Source organism: Micropterus salmoides, unplaced genomic scaffold, assembly GCF_014851395.1.
Source record: "Micropterus salmoides isolate LMB-PRFRI ecotype aquatic unplaced genomic scaffold, ASM1485139v1 Ms_hic_scaffold_5, whole genome shotgun sequence".
Taxonomy (NCBI): Eukaryota; Metazoa; Chordata; class Actinopteri; order Centrarchiformes; family Centrarchidae; genus Micropterus; species Micropterus salmoides.
The window spans coordinates 19,993,574-20,015,391 of record NW_024044237.1 but is presented as its reverse complement, the minus strand read 5'-3'; the positions used below and the strand labels follow the sequence as shown (position 1 = coordinate 20,015,391).

General features: G+C 39.1%; 1 protein-coding gene across 1 annotated transcript in view; it reads right to left on the bottom strand.

Annotated features, from left to right (window-relative positions):
• Positions 1–21,818, bottom strand: part of LOC119888130 (neuronal acetylcholine receptor subunit alpha-7-like) — a 46,037-nt gene that overhangs the window by 14,440 nt on the left and 9,779 nt on the right. Inside the window, exons 2-4 of the mRNA XM_038698583.1 lie at positions 16,581–16,720; positions 7,062–7,106; positions 5,744–5,853 (exon numbers count right to left, since the gene is read on the bottom strand). Of these exons, the coding sequence (XP_038554511.1) occupies positions 5,744–5,853; positions 7,062–7,106; positions 16,581–16,720 (295 nt within the window). The remainder of the gene's footprint in view (positions 1–5,743; positions 5,854–7,061; positions 7,107–16,580; positions 16,721–21,818) is intronic.

Here is a 21,818-nt window from a genome sequence, read left to right as displayed (position 1 = left end):
CTGCTGTCCCCACACAGGAACACAAAACACACACCAATAACAAAAAGAAGGAAGCCACAAAGTAAAGTGTGTTCCTGAAGCAGAAAGAGAGCCATGCAGGGTGGAATCAGTTATCTATTTCTGTTAAAAGCATGCAGAATGCACTGATCTTTTAATGAGATTGCCTATGCCAGACTAAGAAACAATATGAAACGTACCTTTAAAGTATTAATCTGGCCTGTATACTTTTTGTTGATGCCTGCCATCAGGTAGCACAGGCCGAAAGAGCAACAATGAGTACTACAGAAGACTTTTTTCGTTTTAGCTTTGACATTTTTCCCAAATTTGTCAAACCAGACAGAAAAGAATAAAAGAGAGCTAAAGAATGTGTATTTCTCCGAGTAGAATGCTAGCATCTTCCCTGAAGATATAGCCATGCACAGTTGGGAGCTACAAACGGGCAGCACCTACTTGGACTGCATTATGCAAAGATCTATCCATGTGCATTATGTCATATCTGAGGAATATAGCTTTCAACCAAACAGCCTCAGGGAGTCCTGAGATTCAGCATTCTGTTTGACAGCCTTAAGGCTCAGTGGTTAACTCAGTGTTCAAGCAAGCAGCAGGCAAGAAGTACAGTATATTTCCAATTTACACTAATGTGTCTTTCCATTTCAGGCTGGCCTTGCTGGTTTTATAGAAAATTTGGGGTTTCACTTCATTCACAAATTCAGAGAAAAAATGTTTTTACTGTCGCACCTTCTTCATGGGGTCTTTACAAACCATGTTCCACACCCGCACATAATGACATATGCATATTTTGTTTTATTTCCAGAGTGATTATTCATTAAGGTAATCACAGAAAAGTCATAAAATCCGCCTATTTGTCCCTTTATTCCACCATCAAGTGATCTAAAAAAAATTTTAGATCCCTCCAACTATCCATTTATTCGATTAATTCCCCCTTCATCTATATGGCTTGTTATAAAACTTGTTCTGTGCCGTACATCTACCTTCCCCGCTGGCAGAATTAGGATTCTCTCTGTGGTTTACCTGAGTTGGATGTCCTTCATGTGCCTCATCGATTCCCAGTCAAGTGAGACCATTGACTTTTCCCTCTAACGAGAGAGAAGGTCAGTGGCTTCCACAGCTGTTTGAGATCTGGATATTCTTTATGCAAACACAATCATACACTCACACCAATTTGTGCACAGTACAAAACCTTTGCATATATGATGAATAATAAAATATTTTCCCCAGGCAATATTCATGGATGTGGAATGGATGGTAAATCCACAACTCACAGTATAGATTATCCATGTGTCATCAGACAGCATGAGTGCAATGATCTGAAAATGTGAGAGCGATGTAAGAGTTTTCACATTGGGATAATATGACACTGAAAGACTCATCACAGACAGTATCTTTTTTATCTCACTCTTCTTCTCTTTAAACATATTGCATATTGAGATGGCATCTGACCTCAGCACTAAACATCATTAACTTCATATTAAAACAATAGAAATGAATGAATGGATTTATGGCAAGCTCTCATCTGAGCAGCATACTAATAAGCCTGCATCTGCTATTCAACTCAGTAAGACAAGCGTATTATTGGCTGTGCACTGATGGCCCACTGTTTAACGGAGTGTGCTGTACAATTACTGTATATAATTGTCTGACAGATTATATGTATGTGCATGTGGTGGGCTGGTGAAGAGGTGTTGCCTGTATACTATTATTTACTAGTTATTTTTATGTATCTGTTTGCAACCTGTGTGATTGTGTGAGTACAGATATTTACTGTGTAGTCATGAGAGCTTAGAGGTACTGTATGTGGCATAATTATGTGTGTTTCCAGCAGTGATCCATATTATTGCTGAAAACTGTAAATTTCCATCTTTCCTCGTGAGGCATGTAAACCTTCTAGCTCAGCTGTAAACTGAATCTTCCCCTTCAGCTTAACTTTACTGTTCATCTTCTCCAACATCAACGAGGTAAGCAATAGACTTAGGCTGAAAACCAGCAACGTGTTTCAATTACCCAAACTGAGGGAGACATGCATTGCTGTTTTTTAACATGTTTGTTTACAACCCTGTCTTCTAAAAGAAATTGAGTCAGACATTCACGCTCTCCAGATAAAGAATCCTAATGAATGAAGGGTGATTTTTCCCCTCGCACCACAAGCAGCGGAATATCTCATTATCTGCCAAATGGATTAGCCTAACACGTTGTACAGATAGTAATGGCTCTACTCAGGATGAACTGTAATCATTCAGCTACTTTCATAGTTAGTTAGACAAAAAATATATTTGTCCAATACTTTGGTTTATGACCAAATTCCTGCCAAATGAATGATATTTCCATCAGCCATACATGTACTCTATGTTCAGTGCTAAATAGCAAATGTTAGCATGCTAAAACACAACAAGTAAGATGGTAAACATGGTAAACGTTGCACCTAATAAAAATCAACATATTGTGAGCATGTAAACATGCTGACATTAGCATTTAGCTAACTATAGCCCTACAGAGCTGCTAGCAAGGCTATAAACACTTAGTCTTGTTTAGTATTTAACCACAACGACCAACTTTACCAAGTGCTTTTGAAGTCTAAACCTAGCGGCATGTGGGATGCAAACCATGCTGTCTAGTATCAAAATGTCTGCTTTATACACCCAACCTTCCACTATGAACTCCTCCCTATGACTTCTTTGCAGTATACATTTCCTAAAACATTGCAAGTGTAACATAACACAGGCAGCAATTATTGTTTCTTCAATACATATTTGGCAATGCGTATTATTTAGAAAATAAGAAGTTGTTTTCATGTGTGAACAGATTTGAGCCGTTAGCAGAGTAACACACAAGAGAAGGCAGTCAAGAAACTAGAACTAGAGATAAACAGGCAGAATGTGAGAAGAGGGGGAGAGTAACATGCTGACACCTTGACAGACAGAGACAGGTAGATGGGATGATTTATAAAGAGGAGTCGGTGGAGGCTGGGAACGATAAAATATGGAGAGAAAGACTTGATTGAATAGAGTGAATTACTGTATAGTGAGACAGTGAGTTATGAAAGAGAGACGGAGGGAGACACAAATAGCATGAGATGAGAAGAGAGATGGTAAGGCAGGATGGATGATGAAGGGAGTTAGGGAGGAGTGGAGGCAGAGGGTAAAAGGCAGGGATGGGGAAAGAGAGGGTGAGAACAGGGAGATTACGTTGGGTAATCCTTCCAGGTCTAAAAGCTGAGCTTTTAAAATTTGGGTTAATACCCCCAAACCTTTGTTTTGTCCTTGTGTTTCCTGTGATGTGCATGAGTGTGTCTGTGTGTACTGGGGAGAAATATGGACATGAAGAGAAACATCTGAGGCACCTCTACATCTACTCAATAACATCAGTGAGGACCAATTGCAAAGCTGTCTGTCTATCTAAACCTCACTTTGTAGCAAAATCTTTTGTTTTACAATATTGCCCACACATTGTATCTGTGTCATCGTCTTCCTCTTTGTGATTGAATCTATGTATCTCTTCGTCATTCTTTGCCCTCAATCTCAGACACGATCATCCGTCTCTTATTCAAGCATGCAAACGCAATGCAATTAGTTGTTTTGGGGAAAAACAACTGGCCTACATTTCTAATTGACTTGAGGAAGCCTTGCAGAGAAGCGTGAAGAACAGTGGATAAACAAACGGCAGCCTGACCTGAATCAAAAATTGCAATGACCACGTTCAACCTCATTTATCAAAATAAGGACTTTGACCTCAGCAGTTATCTCCTTTATTCTTACAAAAACAGCCATTTTTCTTTTAATACATACTACTGATACTACTTTGGTTTGTAGAGATTAAAGGCAGAATGTAATAATATAGTGGCATATCAAAAGGATTATACTGATATTTCAATCACTCCAACACAGTTAAACCAAAAATAGAAATAGTAAGAAAACATCTCTCTCCCAGGTGTATTTATTTGCTGCAGAGAACTGAAAATGGTGGATTATAACACCTATTTTATCATGTCTGACAGCAAGGGGGAAAAAATAATTATACTAAACTCAAAAGAGAGGACAACATTTAAAAAGAAAACTAAAAGGTCACAAGCTTTCAAACATATAGTGCTTTCAGACCAAAAACACAGAGAGCCGCGATTTCCTGTCGGGTGGTTCAGAGGGGACGCTGCCAGCGACACGGAGGTCTTCGCGTAATTTGAAAATGTTCAACTTGGGCGAGAAAGTCGCATGACGCTGAGTCACGATAGCCCAGCGTTGTGATTATCCAGACTTCACTGACGGCTTCAGAACATTGTGTTAAGAGAACCGGGCAGAGCGGAGAAGTAAAACTCTACTGGCTGACGGAGAGCTACGAAACGTCAGGAAAAAGCCGGGGACAGAGCAGCGCTGCAGCTTTTGGACAAATAAACACCCTTAGTCTGACTGGATTATGCTCTGACAACTACACCGTTTATTCACAGGTGGAGCTTGGAGTAAACTGATTTTATTAAAATAGCTTTTTACTTCAGTTTTTGGGATTAAAACAGTGATTTATCTTTACTGGAGCTTCTTGCGAGCTAGCTTCCGTGCACATCCGGTTCTAATGTTGTTGTTAGCGTCGGTGGGCACTCAGAGCTCTGTTGGAATACTACTTCATATTTATATAAAAAAACGGACAAAACTTTACATTACTAGGAGAAAAGAAAGCGAGGAAGTTGAACTACCTGGTGAGTTCAGAAAATATGTCTGTTACTTTATTCCAGCTATTGTTGTACTTTACTGTGAACAAGTTAGCATAGCATAGCCCTGATCAATCCAATCTCCATTCAGAAAACAAACATTTTAAAAGTTGTTGTCCTGCTGACTTGCTGACAGACCTGACAAAGCATGAATTCATATGTTTAACAAAACTGCATCATATTGTAGTTTTTTCGGCATCACTTTGATCCGTTTATTGCTATTAAATCACAGCCAAATAATTACTTTTGGTTCATACAGCTGTTGTAATCGCGAGTTGTGTTTATTTGCGTTATCGCGTTGTGTGTGAACACTTAGCAGCTGTCCAGCGGTAAAACCCCCGCGAGGAAAGCGTTGCGAGGATTAAATTCGCATTTGGTCTGAATGCACATTGCAATAGTAAATGATGAATTTTGGCCATCTGGGGGCAGCAGCAAAAACGTTGATGATGATGATGAACACAGCATTGACATATGATTCCCTTTAAAAGCATTCATTTGGAGTTGTGTTTTGGCCATCTGGCGAACGTTAATTTGATGAACAGTAACAGATTTGTATGTTTAAACTTGCAATAACTGATTTATTTGCCACTTGGGGACAGCAGAAACAGTTGTGAACACAAAATTCACTCTCTTTCAGCTCTGTTTTTGGTCTCTACAAAACTCGTGAGAGAATTATCTGGCTCTTTAGCTGCTAACTGCTCCAGTTCACTAGCTAGTCGCTAACTGTGTCTGTCTGCCGTTTGGTGCTGAGCAGGTAGTGTACGGGGGTAAAACAGCTGCCTCTTGTGGCTGAAAACGATGTTATGACAGTGGTGAGAATGGACCAAAACAGTAAAGTTGTGAGCCGAACAGCTGAAACTCGTTATAAAGCTCAGTAAAGCCAAGGGGAGGTGCAGATTCAGTTTCCTCACTACCAGCGACCTCCTTAACATTGTGACATTGTTTTCACATTCTCACTTGATACATTGTTATTGGAACATATAGCCATTTTAAGGAAGGTGTTGATGAGAAGATGAAAGCAGCTCTGACCTGTTGTAAAGGAGTATGTCAGGGGTCCAGATCTGGTCAGAAGGGAATCGCAGGTTCTGGACACCAGGGTATTTTTCTGGATTCCAGCTCAGGTAAATGTCTGTCCAGTACTGAGAGACAGAGACAGAGAGAGAGAGAGGGAGAGGGAGAGAGAGAGAGAGAGAGAGACAGAGAGGGAGAGGGAGAGAGATTTTCACTAAAGACTTTGGGATGAAGTCACTTTTTTTTTTTAAATGAGTGCAATAACTCATGCTCGGCAAAATCCATAATATGCAATGGCTACTTGACTTATCTAATTGAACTTCTACAAGAAAATGGCACATTTCCTAGAAATAAGATGGGCTGTATCTTGCCTGGAAGGAAATAAAAACGAGGGCTAAAAGGATTCTTGCAGTATTATTACTTTCAAAATAAAACGGCAATTCGTACGTTATCATGAAAGGGAAAGGAAAGAAAAGGTTACTCCTATTAACATGTTTCTAACCCTGCAACATTACTGATGGCTTTAAGAATAGCCTGGACAGGAACACCTTAAAATGGCACCACTATTGGATAATGAGCGAGAGATGTTTTTACTCTCTGCTTCTTGACAACATGTCTATTCATTTCGTGCCACCCCATCTTCCCAAATCATCAAGTCAAGATTTCTGCTGTGCGCCAAGAAAACTTTGTCATACTTGAAAAGTCTATAACTGTTGCAAAGACTAATTGGGCTCGAATTGGTCATGAATATGTCTGTGGAATTTTTTGCCTGTTGCCATTATGTCCATTAACATTCAAGTTGACTGCCACTTATATCTGCAGCACTCTTCTTCACTCTTCTTCTTCCTCCCCTTGTCTCATTTTCTGCTTGACAATCTGCCTGAAGTGATACTTTTCTTGAGTATTGTAGATGCATACAAAAGCACTCTCTCACTCTCTCTCTATTTCTCACTCCCAGCAAACAACTGGAGTTCCAGTATTGAGGATGACGTATATAACTGGATGAAACTGTGAGCTCTAAAAATAATTGCAGATAGCTTAGAAATACTTGGATGGATGAGCAAACACGTACTAATATGAGCTGGATAGGATACACAGTACAGACATATTGCTTTTAAACTGTGGGCAAGTACAAAGAATGAATCCAGGAAATAAATCGTCTCTCTGAAGGTGTTTGTTTAAAATTCAATATCATCAACAAGAACTTAATGTAGTGGTGCTAGTAATTTGAGAAACACAGTCACAGTCTTGAGAAGACACTTGTGTAATAAAATAATAAATGTAATTAAAACACATTAAGTTGATAATAATGTGTCCTTCTCAAACTTTGACTCACCAGCTGCAGCCAGGCGTTGGTCATCAGCACTTGGTTCTTTTCATCCTAAGGACAGAAACAGAAAAAAATAAATTTTCTTTTGGTGTAAGATAAGGCATCCAGGCAAATTCATATTTAATATAATGGAAAAGGGCTTTGTCTTCAGCAAGTGAGTGCAGTTGTTTTGCAAATCCAAACAAGAACAAACCAGGCAATGGGCAATATAAAACTGTGTAAAAGCTGGTTTTATGTAACCAAGTGAAGTTCTGTTGAAACAATTTCACAGTGGAGTCATTAAGGAACAAATTACGCAACTCTTTTAAACTAAAATACTGTGGTTCCTGCCGGATTTAAACAATGTCAATGAACTGCAAAATGTCATGCTGGGTCCAATTAAAAAAAAAAACAATGAGACAAATCCAATCATATTAACAGGAAATAAATGACACAAAAAATGCTCTGAGTGTTTCTAATTATCCAAAATATGGATAATAAAGCTAAAAAAAATAATAAGTGATAACAGCAGATTGAAGCTGAATGGGTTCAAAGAAGTTTGCCTTTTTCAACGCACTGCATCTGTTTATCCATTTATCAGTATGTCTCTCTCATTTTTGTCCTTTTTCTTACCTTGGAGTTGAACATATGGCAAACCCTTAATAGACCCTATAATGTCTTTTCTGTAAGCATATGATCTAGATTAGTGTTTCTCAACGGGGGCGTTCCGAGGACGATGGGGGGCGCTGGAGGCAATATTTTGGAGGGGGGGGCGCTGAGCTGCTTTTGGGGGGCGTTTGTTCGTTGGAAATTCTAAGGCGAGTTTACACATAAGATTCACAACAATAAGCGTTTAAACTTCTACTACTTGCAAAAAACTGTGGTCTGTCACATTAAAACCTGCCAGTTTAGTCCACTGCGACTGGAGGAGACTGTGTATTTTTTCTCCGTCAGCTACTTGTGGTGCAGCTTCGTGCTGTCTTCAGGGGAACGGGAAGTCAGAGTATCATCTGTAAAATATTATCCACAATTACTGGGTAAACTCTGGAAAATTGACGCTCTGTTTCTTGGTGGAAAAGTGTTTATTTCTCTGAGGAATACACCGTGAACATCTTGTTGTCACAGTGGTTACACATTTACAAGAGGGATATTCCGCCATCGGACTCATTCTGAAAGCAACTTCGCTGCGACACCAGCGAGTGATGAGGACCCACCTCACGCTGTGAGTCGCAGACAGTTTGTGCCAAAGCGGACATATACTGTAGTTTCAGTAGGCTATAAAAATGTAACATTAAAAACTGAAGACCTGACTTGCTCTGTTAGGGATTGTAAGCGGCACTTTATCAGAGCTGCTGAAGTTAATGTATGTGGAATTATTCGTGAGCTTTCTGTCTGATCACAGGTGTTGTCGGTTAGTTTCTTTTTCCCCCGGCATGAGCACCTCCTCGTCTCATTCAGTTTTGCCTGTTAGATGACGAGGGGATACTTCCAGAGAATCAGTAACATAATGGCATAAAGGGCATGTAGTAAAATATTATGAATTCTCCTTAAATAGGCTAATGACGTTAGTCTCCCATTACGACTTTTTTTTCTTTACATGTCAGAGAACTCAGATATGTGGGAGAGATTCTGAATGTGCAGAAGGTTTTGAACTTGAGCACATAAGCTACAGTGTTACCCATACGTTCATTTATTTGTGGTGGCCCGCCACATATTGATTTTCGATTTTTTTTACTAGGCCTATTTAAAATCGTATTTGAGCTGCAGGCAGCGCGTATTCGCGCAGCACATGCTCTCGCTCGTCTCTCTCATCTGTCCCTTGATCTCTCGCTCTCTCTCCCTCCTTAACACAGCTGCACAAATCTGTCCAACACAATGCTGTCAATGTTGGAGACCCAGCTAGTAAGTTATTAGCAAGCATGTTAGGAGAGCTAAGTTAATGTTAGACAAACAGCTGGGTTTTCAAGGCACGCTGTATCTGCGCCACAGTTACAAAGTCATTCTGTATGAAACACTGAGTTATGATATAAGTTATTAACAGATGAGCTAATAAAGTCCAGTCAATAACTGAATTAAAACGGATTAATTTATTACTGAGATGAAAAGGGGCCACAAACACATTTAAATAGGTTACTTCCCCACAAAACAGGAGGTAAGACTTAATCATGTGTGTTGACTCAGCAGGGATGATATTAAATAAGTTGATCTACAGGAGAAAAATATTTAAAAGCAATAAGAATGTCCGAGAACCTCACTAGATTATAATCTATTATAATAATATATTTTGAATTGTCACCTGCCACCTGAATTTTTAGACATTGTCACCATAAATTGGTGCAGAAAAGGCAGATTGGAGGAGAAATTTTCACCAGAATGCAGGAAATTAAGTGTTTAATGCTCAAAATTTTCTGGGGGACGACCCCCATACTCCCCACTTATTAAGTGCACCATCCAAGAAAACAGTATCTCGTTTCACACACAGTTTCTGGGAGGAAAATCCACTTATTAGTTAAATATAATTACTTTTCACATGGGTTTTTTGTTACATTTTCCATGTTTTTAATAACATTAGTAACAATAAAAAAAAATCAACAATTCAGGGCAAATAGCAAACATCTTTTTTGATGGGGGGCAGTAAAGGACCTGGATAATGGATAGGGGGGCGCTGGCCCAAAAAAGGTTGAGAACCACTGACCTAGATGATCCAGCAAATTCACAGCTGAAAGTAAGAAGTGGAAATGTGTGTCTCTTCTTAGATTTTGAATCCCCAAGTGGTTTGTGTGTTTAAGTGTGTGTGGTTGTGTATTTACAATTTGTTAAAATTATGAAAGAAGAATCGCGTGTTGTATAAAATGTATATCCTCAAAAAATAAACTTCAGTCATTGATTCAAAGTCAGAAAACCAGAATGTCCTCAGCATTTTGTTAATAGTGAGCGTACATTCAATATACACACACTCACACTGATACTGTACTGTATCTTAATCTACTTGAAGTAACATTTTTATTTTCAGTCATTCTCCCAGGTAAATCTTGCATATTAATGCGTATTAAGTTTTCCTTTTGGTTTGGCGTTACTATTCATCTCTGTGTTTGTGTTTCTAGTAAAAATTGTTTGACTGTTATCCACTGGGAATGAAAAGCCTGGTCATATACTAAAGTAAAACTAGCATAAAATTACCCAAACTGCAAAGGGTAACCAGAGGTCCAGAGAGTGAAGAGGAACAAAGGGAAAGTGAAACTGAAAAATGCATTTTGAGACACTTTGTAAAGTGTGCAGCCAGCCATGCTGCTGCTCCTGCATAACATAAAAAAGTGCAGCGATCCCACTGACAGTCGAGTCTTGAGGCACGTCAATGACGGCTACATCTGCCACATTCTGCCACAAGGTACTCTCGGTTTTTAGATAAATATCTATATTGTTAAATAATCACGTTAATTTTGAGAAGCAATTTAACAGCTTGTCTGGAGGCTTCAGGGAAGAGTAAAAGCAATTTGCTATAAGGTAGGCTGAAAGATGTTATAACTACATCCATTTTTATCAAAATTAATCCCTCTGGCAAGGCTGAATGAGGATCCTTGCTGTGTTCCAGAAACAGATGTTCCAACACCAGAAATCTAGTTTTAGATAGATAAGCTAGATAAGCATGTAAATTGCAGGCTGGACTAAGATTTAGTTCCTTGTTCAAGTGTCAGTGACAGCAGCGTTACCACGTTTTCCCAATCATTCAGTGGAGAAGCAGACAGCCTCTGCCCATCCTCCTCTTACAGTATAATGACCACATAAGCACAATTTGTAAATTAGGATGCTTGTCCAAACGGTAAATGGTTTTAAAATTTCTCAGTGTTAGCTACTCTTGTAAAAACACTACATGTTGTCTCCTCTTCTCAGAGAGATGAGACTACAACTACCAGAAACAAGGACAACCTTACAATAACCTTAATATAGCCCCACTGTGAAAAGCACAAGGCCCTGTGGGAAGAACACACTAGCACACAAAAAACTGGTCTGTCTGTTTTGACAAATGAGAGCATCTGGCTGGTATGAACCCATTTAACACACTAACACTTCCCTAAACTGTCTTCTCTCTGTGGACAGGCTGGCTGACAAATGTATCGGTAAGACATGAAATACAATCCAGGAAGTCCTGTTAGAGTAACATATAATGTTTAAAGGCTTTTCAGATGTCAAACACAGCACAATGGTTTATAACACTCACAGACGAGGATTTACAACTCTGGAAAGTTATCACGGCAGGAGCTATTTTATCTTTCATCACGACAATTGCAAGGTAAACTAGAAATACAACGTTCACACAACAAAGTTATCTAATGGTAATGTGGGCTAATCACCCGAGTTGTCCTACGTGGTCCAGACTCGAACCGGTAACCTTGGTTAGAGAAATCAAACGCGCTAATGAGCAGACTAAAATCCATGGGCACTAGCACGTCTCTTAAGGCGTTGGGGAGTAAGATTTATTCACTGCACAGCCTAGTTGGCTTATAAAATTATAAAAGTGGTAAAAAGAAATAAACTCTACTCAATGGAGCAGCACTGACAATGAATTTGAGCTTAAAAGTGTGATAGCTTGGGGGAAAAACTGCTCTGCAGTCTTATGGTGCGGAAGCTGAAACTTCTATATTCTTTTCTACTCTACTCTTTTTCCAGAAGGCAGCAGGCTGAACAGGCTGTGGCTGGGGTGGGTACTCTCCTTTAGTATCCTTTGGGCTCTGCGTAGGCACTTCACCTCACCGATATCACTGATGCTCGGGAGATGGGCACCAGCAACCTTCTGAGCAGTTTTAATCACCTGCTGCAGAGCCCTCTTGGTTGTGCACATCCTATACAAGTCAGAGATGGTTTTTAGTCAGGATGCTTCGTATTGCTCCTCTGTAAAAGCTGACAAGAACTTGGTGCTGGAATTTGGCTTCTTAAGCTTCCTCAAGAAATACAGGCGTTTTTTAGCTTTCTTCAGCAGCGTGGAGATGTGAAATGACCATGTCAGGTTCTCTGTGATATTGATTCCCAGGAACCTGAAACTGTTCACTTGTTCCACGTCAGCTCCTCTGATGTAGACAGGAGTGTCTGTCTTTATCTCCTTTTTCCTGAAATCAACTATCAGCTCCTTAGTTTTGCTGACGTTCAACAGAAGGTTGTTCACTATACACCACTCTACAACATTATCAATGATTGGCCAAGACAGGCCCTTACTGGATGATGTTGCGTTGCAGCAACAGTAGAGGTGCACTGATTAATTGATTAGTTATCGAATATTAAATGATTTGGTAACTATTGTGATTTTTTAGAAAAGAAAATCTCTGATTTCAGCTTCCTAAATGTGAATATTTTCTGGTTTCTTAACTCCTCTATGACAGTAAACTGAATATATTTGAGATGTGGACAATGCAAGACATTTGAGGACGGTATCTTGGGCTTTTCACCAAACAAGTAATCAAATCAATATAATTCAATATCAATATAATTCACAACCAATAAAGCATACTTACAGGTTGTGATTGTGAATTTCCAGGCCGAAACAGAGTCGGAGTTGAATCGTCTTTTAGGACTAAACGTTTAACTGTTGCAGGTGTTCTGACGATCTAACGTTATGCTGCCTTGCCGAAAAATGCTACCATAGCGCAAATTGATAGACTTGACTCTACTCAGCCCTGCTCCATTTTCCATTGCAAATAGTACCCAGAGATAGTACGTAGCTTGTCGTCATAGCGACGCCACACACAACCTATATACAGTCTATTCACACAACTGCCGTGACGTAATGTTCAATGCGACACACACACCAGCGATCCACACAGCTGTCTCTTTTTTAAGTTAAAACGTTTCTCATTGCTCAGAATGTAAAGACAGATAAGCGGTATGAAAACCTTCCAGCTGTGTTTTCCTCTGCCGTTGTTGCTGCAGCGGTCTGTCTGCGTGACAGCGGGAGCAGAGGGCTCTGTGAGCAGGCGGCTGGCCGGCCTCACGATTTCCCACCTCAAATCTTCTCAGAAGTGGATTTAGTGATGAAATTCCATATGAAACTGTAAAATATAAAACTTACTGTTGCTGGCCTCTGTCTTGTGAACACAATGATGATGCAGTGAATAGTGTATATTCTCTCTGACCAATCAGCAGTCTGTCATGTTTTCACATTACATTATGGTTTTATGGTGCGTTCCATTTGTATATATATATTAAAAAAAAAAAAAAATGTAATATATTTTTAGATTAATATTTTTTTTAATTATAAATTTTTTAAATATATAAAAAAATTTAAATAAAATAAATAAATGAAACAATAACGTGTGTGTGTTTGTGTGTGTGTGTCTATATTAATAGACAAAAAATTAAAAAAATAATTAATTGATAAAAAAATAATAATAATAATAAATAAATTTTAAAAAATCTGTTTCAAATGTAAAAACAAAACAATTACTAAAATATCAAACAATCAAAATAATAATAATTTGAAAAACTTTTTATCAGTCTTAGGTTCCATTGCTTGTCCTCACTTCATGGCATGAGGAGACATATTTTGCAGCAATTATTTCACATTTGGGCATTTCTCCCAGTAAATAGGGCAGTTTCTGTGTGTCTGATATCAGTTCGAATTCGGGGTATATTTGGGAAATGTTTTCAAAGTGTTTTTGTCTTAGTGTTTTATATTTGGGGCACGAGGTTAGAAAGTGCAGCTCTGTCTCTACCTGTCCCCTGTCACACTGGGAGCAGAGTCTCTCCTCTTGTGGTAGCCACCTCTGTCTGTGGCGACCCTTTTCTATGGCCAGGCTGTGTTCACTCAGTCTGTATGTTGTCAACATTTTTCTTAGTTTAGCACATTTTATTGTACTCAGGTAATTTGCCAGTGTGAATTCTCTTTTTAGGGTCAGTTAACATTGTAATTTACTTTGTGTTTTGGTTGTTTCTTTCCAGTATTCAATATATTTTTCTTTCTGCTTGCTGATAATTTGGTTTGGTCTGCTTGAGTTGGCGTTGCTGTCCTGAGGCTGTTGGGACCTTGTTACTGCAGAGAGCCTCAGGACCAGCTGGCTGAGGGGACTCTTCTCTGGTTTTAGCTCCTGGTATGTTAGGGCTTTCTGATGATATCTCTGGGGGTTAACTGATTTTAAGTGATTGTAAAATTTAAGTGATCTTTTCTGTATTTTTAGTAAGAGGGGGTATTGGCCGAGCTCTGCTCTGCACAGGTTATTTGGTGTTTTTCTCTGCACCTGCAGGATGCTCTTACAGAACTCGGTATGGAAAGATTCTATGATTGTTTTGTCCCATTTGTCAAATTCATTATTAAGTTTTGGCCCCCACATTTTGCTACCATATAGAATTATTGGTTCTAGTACAAATTGGAAAATTTTAAGCCAGATTTCAATTGGACTATATATTTTAATGTTTCTTTTTATTGCATAGAAAGCTCTCCTTGATTTGTCCCTCAGATCTTTCACAGCCATGTTGAAGTTCCCTGTGTATGTAATGTTGAGGCCAAGGTAAGTGTAGTTTTTTGTGTGTTGTAATTTAGTGGTGTCTAAATAGAAATTGTGTGTAACCTGATTTCTGTATTGTTTCTGAAAGATCATTATCTTAGTCTTTGCTGTGTTTACTGTCAGGGCCCAGGTCTGACAGAATCTCTGCAGGAGGTTAAGGTGCTGCTGCAAACCTTGTTTAGTAGGTGAGAGCAACACTAAGTCATCTGCATACAGCAGACCTCTGATCTCTGTGTCGTTCAGGAGAAGGCCAGGTGCCGTGGAACTCTCTAATTGGTTTGCTAATTCATTGATATATAGATTGAAGAGAATTGGACTGAGATTGCATCCCTGCCTCACTCCCCGGCCCTGGGAGAAGAACGCTGTTTGTTTGTTTCCAATCTTTATGGCACATTCACTTTTTGTATACATGTTCTTAATCAAATCATATGTTTTTCCTCCAATGCCACTTTCAAGTAGCCTATAGAAAAGGCCCTCGTGCCAGATGGAATCAAAGGCTTTTTGGAAGTCAACAAAACAGGCATATACCTTTATTTTCTTAATGTTTAATTCTTGATCAATTAGAGTCTGGAGGGTAAATATATGGTCCGTTGTGCGGCAATTTGGCATTTATGCAGAATATTGTGGTCATCAAGAAAGTTGACAAGTCGTTTATTAATGATGTTGCAGAATATTTTTCCCAGGTTACTGGATACACATATTCCTCTGTAGTTATTTGGGTCATATTTATCTCCGGATTTATGAATTGGGGTTATTAAACTTTTGTTCCAGATGTTTGGAAAAGTTCCAGTTGTTAGAATAGTATTGAATAGTTTTTGTATAGCCAATCTGATTTTATGGTATGAGTATTGATCATTTCGTTGAGGATTCCATCAATACCACAAGCCTTCTTTCCTTTCAGGGACTGGATGGCTGTTAATTCTTGTTCTGTTACAGGGTAATCTAGATGATTTTGGTTGTTTTTTATCACCGGCTCCAGAGTTTTCCATTTTGTGAATATCTTGTACTTATCATAAATTTTTGTAATATTACTGTATAATTCACTAAAGTGATTAATCCAAGTATTTCCATCTTGGATCGCCAATTCATCCTGCTGGGTTTTGTTTAGGTTGTTCCATTTCTCCCAGAACTGGTTAGACTCTAAGGAGTCCTCAATTTAAGGATTAGGATTCCAACACCAGGATAAGGATTCCAACACTCCAAGACTAGCTTGGTTTAGGGTCGTGCCTGACCCCACTAGCCGCTTCGCAAGCTTTATGAGGCATTTTCATTATGATGTCACAAGTAAAGGAAGTGAAGGGCTGGACTACAAACAAGCTGTTTTCAAGCCTTCAGAGCAGTGGTTTCTGTGGGAGATGGGAACTCTCTTTGGGCTGGACTTTGGGCTTTTTCACTTTGCAAACCTTTTACATACACAAAAAAGATAGGCTATATATATAACTCAATGAAGGAGAGGGGAAAAACCAAAAAGCATAATACCACCTCTTTCAGGTAAGATTTCAGCCAGTAGATTCTCAAGTAGAAAGTCATCAAGGGAACACTAACGATGTATGAAAGTCCTCAGCTGGAATAATTATGTGTCCCAGTCCAGAAGTCACACAGCAGATGTCCATTACATCCACCAACATTTAACACTGTTCAACAAGCAAAAACCTGCTGCTGTTACTTATTCCAGGGATAACCACAGCTTCAAACACACACACATCAGCCTAAAACACTAAACCGGTATAATAGCTCTCATCATCTACTGTTTGGACAATTAAATAAAAAAGTTCCCATCCACATTCAGACAAGACGTTTAAAAAAAACTGTAATTCTGACTCCAACACTCCTAGTTAGTGGTGCGATGATAGTGTAGCTACTTTTACAGTCAAGTCACGTAATCTGTCCCTGAATGTGATACTCAATGTACAGTGTAAATTATGCAAGTCACCAGTACAGTGGCACAATTATACTTGAGGTTTCCATTGAACAATGCACTTCTGCACTGCCCAAACTGAACACCATGTCACAAACACATATAAAGATATAAAGAATCCAAGTGAATGCTCACCACATCTATGATCTGCAGCAGTGTGAGGCCCAGCTCCACCAGGATGGCAGCTGAGTCATTGACCACAGGCCTCTCCAGTCGGTTGTAGTTAGCCAGCAGCTCCTTGTACAGCCTCCGCTGGTGTTCTCCCTGCAGGGATCCTGGAGGAAACAAATGGAACAAGATGAAACAAGATTTGTGGGCTGATTATTTTGAATACAAAGCATTCATCTGCATCAAAAGTTGTTCAAAAAAGTAAATTCATTCATAGATGTTTATTTTTGACCTTGGATAAACGTTTGTGTGACAAAATAATCTCAACTCAAAGGTTTTTACTCCGATATAGCTAGGAAGTGGATGTTCAAGATTATTTTATCACCACAAGCAGTTACCACATATTTGAGAAGGTACACCCCTCAAGTCACTACAGACAATTTCTGAAGGTCACTCCTTGATTTATAGACGCAGGGTGTGCAGTCTTTTTTGCATTTTAAACCATAAATCTAGTGCTGAATTAATGATGTTCAGTGTTTTGGCTTGAGCTATCCCTTTCCTGCAAATTGTCCTTTGGAACATATTCTTGTGTACTGATGCTGAATTCTAATCCAGAAAGTAGCTTTAATGGTCTTCCTAACCTTTTGCCCTTCCTTTGCTGGCACCAGCCTGCAGCCAGATTATAATTTACCTGGTGGAGTTTCAAACACACTGCCATATTCTGTCTCGATAGAATCTGTACTGTCTGAACTGCCAAGAAAGATGTCTCTGATTCCCACATTACATCCTGCAAACTCGCCTTTCGTATGAACAATACATAAGAGGAAGGTGTGTTGTTGGGTTGAAAGTTTTCATGAATAATGTATAAATAAACACAAGTGCTGACATCTGCATATCCATCCGCAGACTAACACACACACACACACACACAGAGTGGCAGGACTGTGAGTTGGTGTGGTTTTATGGTCCAGGGTGATTAAAACGATGTGTTTGTTGGCACGACTCTCATCACCATTATTGATCCTCTCTACCTCACCTTCCATACACATTTAGTGCAACCCATTTGTCCCAAAAAAAGGGAGCCAGAGACACACAAACACCTATACGCACACACACATACTCGATCAGATCACATTATTAATAACTGATCTAACTATAGTGCATTTTTGCAAACAAAACATAAATGCAACAGGGTAAAAACTTAATATTAAAAAAATCTTTCATAGTAAGCCTTCACTACGGAACTTTTGTCTCCCCCTTCTGACAGTGAGAATGATTATCGCATGTGCTTAGGACCAACTCTGCCTCTGCTACACTCGCTCTCCCCTTCAGCTCTGGCAAACCAATCATTGCTGTTGGCATTAAACACATCACTACCGGTATGCCAGCATGGGAATGTCACCACAGACACCAGATTTTTTTTTTTATCTGGTATTTTGTGAATACAGAGATTTACCTTGTGGTGACAGGTTTCCTAAGATTGTGTGAACTCATTTGGCATGGCTTTAATGTAACGGATGTTTGCTTATATGTAAAACTTCCACACTCTAGCTTTAACAAGACATTTGCGGTAACTTCATATTGAAATCTCGAATGTGAGCTTGTTAGCTCAGTGGTTTGTGCTCTTGGTAATGTGTTCACACTGCAGCTAGAAGAGGCCCTAATCAGTCTTTTTTCCTTTATGTGTGACATAGAGCTGTTTGAACTGCAGCGTCAAAGCAAATAGCTTAAAAATGTCTATGAGTGAGTGAATCTGTGTAATGACACCATACACAATGACTTGATTCAAGCAGGTGGTATATCTCAAGTATTGCTTGTGTTCAGATAAATGTTAGTTCAGAAGAATTATTTCAGAATTGAGTCAGAAATTAAGAAAAACAGCCTTCTTTTGAGGTCAATCACAATCTATCTTTTTACAACATTAAAGAGTTTCATTGGGCCAAGAGGTTGAATAATCTTCTTAAATGACAGATCTGAAATCATAAAAACCACATAAATTAGTCAGCGATATGGATACATACATGAACCAAGAGTACATAGGCTTCAGCAAGTGAAGAGTTGGTTCACACAGCATACTGATTTGTATAGCTCATATTGTCACAAAACACCTTCCATGCACATGTTCTGTGACACATAGACATACAATGTAGTTCCTAACAGGCATACACATACAAACATCAAACAATAATTGACTCTCTATGATACAGTACATACACAATCTGTCATTAATTTTAAATGTGCTCAAGAGGTCACCTCCATGCACAGACATATATATTGACTCCCTCATATAAACATGCAGTGACAATCTAATGGGAAATGGTGGAAGGAAAGGAACAAGTGAAAAAGAGGGAGAGAGAAAAGAATATTAGAGACAGACATGAAGTGTGGGTAAGAAATAAGGAGCGGTGATTACAGATAAAGAGGGGAGTGAGCTCTACAGAGGTGTAAAGCTGTGAGGACTAGAAGAGTGTGCCTTTGGCCCAGCACGGTGTTGATTGGCCCATTACGGCTGTAACGAGGAAAGTTATGGCGGGACTGAGCCTGGGGTCAGAGACAGAAGAGCTACAAGAAGCTGCTCAGCAAAGCAGAATTTCTTTCACTGCTCCTAAAGAGCCGTGCAGACTGATTGCTGCATCAAACCTTATCCTCTCTATCCATGCATCTGTGTTGGAAGTTGGATTGACGGCTTTCCTGAAGACACAACCACAGACATGGGCACAGACACATTTTGGACCATACTGTTGAACATGTTTGAATGTGCAAGTGCTCTAATGGCTGTTCCGCTCATGGCTTCTGAAAAAGACAAAAATGTAATCTGAATCAATCAAACCACAGGGCTGCTATCCTGCCAAACGCCTCCTGTGCCTCTCCTGTGTTTTTATTACTGTGAAGTGTGAACTGAGCTCCAAACAAACATAACTAAACTAATAAAGTCAGCGGAGAAGAATTGAAAGCTCAGTCTCCGTTGCTGCTTGTCTCATAAAACCACGTTTGGAAGGAATTAAATAATCAAATAAAATAAATCACGGTGCCAACTTCGCAAAAAAATGTGTACAGCATGCGCCAGGGATGAAGGGATACATCCATTAGTTGTTGGATTTTTTTACCATCTCACTAATGAAGCAGATATGAAAATATGGCAAGGAGAAATAATTTTCCACAGCGAGAGGACTCTTCAAACAAACTCCGGCAGCGGGATGGGAATCAGATGGGGGGTGGAGGGAGAGGAGGGAAGTGGAGGATTTGTCGTTTGCCTGCCTTTGTCCTTTAACTTAAAGAGTATGACAGAAAACTCTCTGGAGAGGTGTTCCTCAGGGCAGGGATGAAAGAAAGGCAATTTATTATAATGTTTAAATCAAAATGTTTTTCTCCAGGTGGATTTAGGCCAATAACACAGCAAAGTGTCATAATTCTTATAAATGTTCTTTTATTTGAATACATAATATTTAATAACATATACAATGTGATACAAAAAAATGTGAGTAAGATCTTGAGTGAACAATTAAAGCAACCTAATGTAAGATATAGTGGGTGTTTTTTTGGTTTTGGAGTGTAATTCACTGCTGTTGTAAATAAGGACAGCACATACATTTTTTAGGATTACCTTACAATCAAAAATAAAAAAACATGCTGACAACTTTGAGTTGAGCCGGTCCCATATTGACTCTTGTACGGTCACTCTTGCTCGGTCTTTAACCCAAAACGGGAGCAATGTCTTGGCAAGTATTATCACGGCAGAGGCTGTAAAGATATTGAAGAAGACGTAGTGGGAAAAAGAGAGGAAGAGAAAAAGAGATAGTGACCGAGACAAGAGTAAATATCGGACTGTCTTTTACTTGTTGGCGTGCACTAAAAGAGCTGAAAGGATGCTGAGCTGGCCTTCTTTCTGTAGGACTAGTAGGTAATAACTTATTAGCTGGCTTACTATGTCTTGTGTTGTTACACTTAATAAGGACTAACAAGGGGTAACTTTAGAAAAAGCATTTTAAAGATGCATTTAACCTTGGACCCAGTGACCTTTTTGACACTAAACTGAACTTCATTAGATGTCACTGTAGTTGGTTTGACCTTTTAGTGTCTGTCATACACACTCACAAACACACACAAACTTTACTATTTAACCTATATTCCTTGACAAATTAAACAAATTTTATGTGTCCTAATAAGTATGTCAATTGTGTGTGTGTGTGTGTGTGTGTGTGTGTGTGTGTGTGTGTGTGTGTTAAACTAAGACTGATGGAGTATTGATCTACTTTAGTTGCTTATCATTAGCATGTATAACACCAACACATCTCGTGTTCAGGTGTATGAGAAGGAAGTATCTGCCGTCAAATCACCAGACAGCAGAGCAGCTTTTTCCCCCAGGCTATGAGACTAAATTCTAATTCAAATTCATCCCCAGCGCTGCACCATGAAAAATTTTGTTTATTTCTGTTTACCATTTTATGATTGTTAAACTGTAAATTGTCACCTATGTAGCAGAAGGGAGTTTGCAAACTACATTTCATTTTACAACCCTGTAATATGACTTTTTTTTTCATAGTCAGTACAGTATAAGTAAAAAACAGTTTTGAAAGAAATGGTCAGTATTTGCTGAAATATTACTTAAGTAAAAGAGCTGGTCATTTTTCGCAAATGTTAATAGAGTTAGATTTGCTAAAAAGGGCTGCAGCTCTTTGAGGGAGCTCTCAATCAGTGCGAGCAGCATTGAGGATTCTGCTGAGAGAATGAATCCCACCTTGACAAACACATACAAGAACATTACATTTTAGTTAATGCAAAGATATAGCACATATGGTGGAAGGAGCTGCAGCAGCAAGCAGGCCTGGCATCAGAGTAACAGTGAGAAGAGTCAGGTTTTAATGGCCGAGCTGTTCGCCTGCATGAATATGACTGGACGTTACTAGTCAGCTGAGTCACACAGCTGTGAATGAGTCAGTGATGTGAAGCATGAATGAAACAGCTGATGCCTGGACTCCACTGATAGCTGATCAAAGCATTTCTCCAGTATATATGTACTGTATATAGTTAACAGCAACTTTCTTTTTTCAACATTCTTCCCTTAAACTTTATTAGCACTGAATGTCTGAAATGGGTCTGCAAATACTATATATTTACAAAAGTAGTAAAGAAATACTAACTTTTGATGGATTTCTTTCAAAATAATTGCCTTTTGTCATGTCTTACAAGAGTGAACTGCATAATTTAAAGCTATCTAGAAAGCAAGCAAAAAGAGCCTTAAAATTTCAAGGTCACAGTAAGACA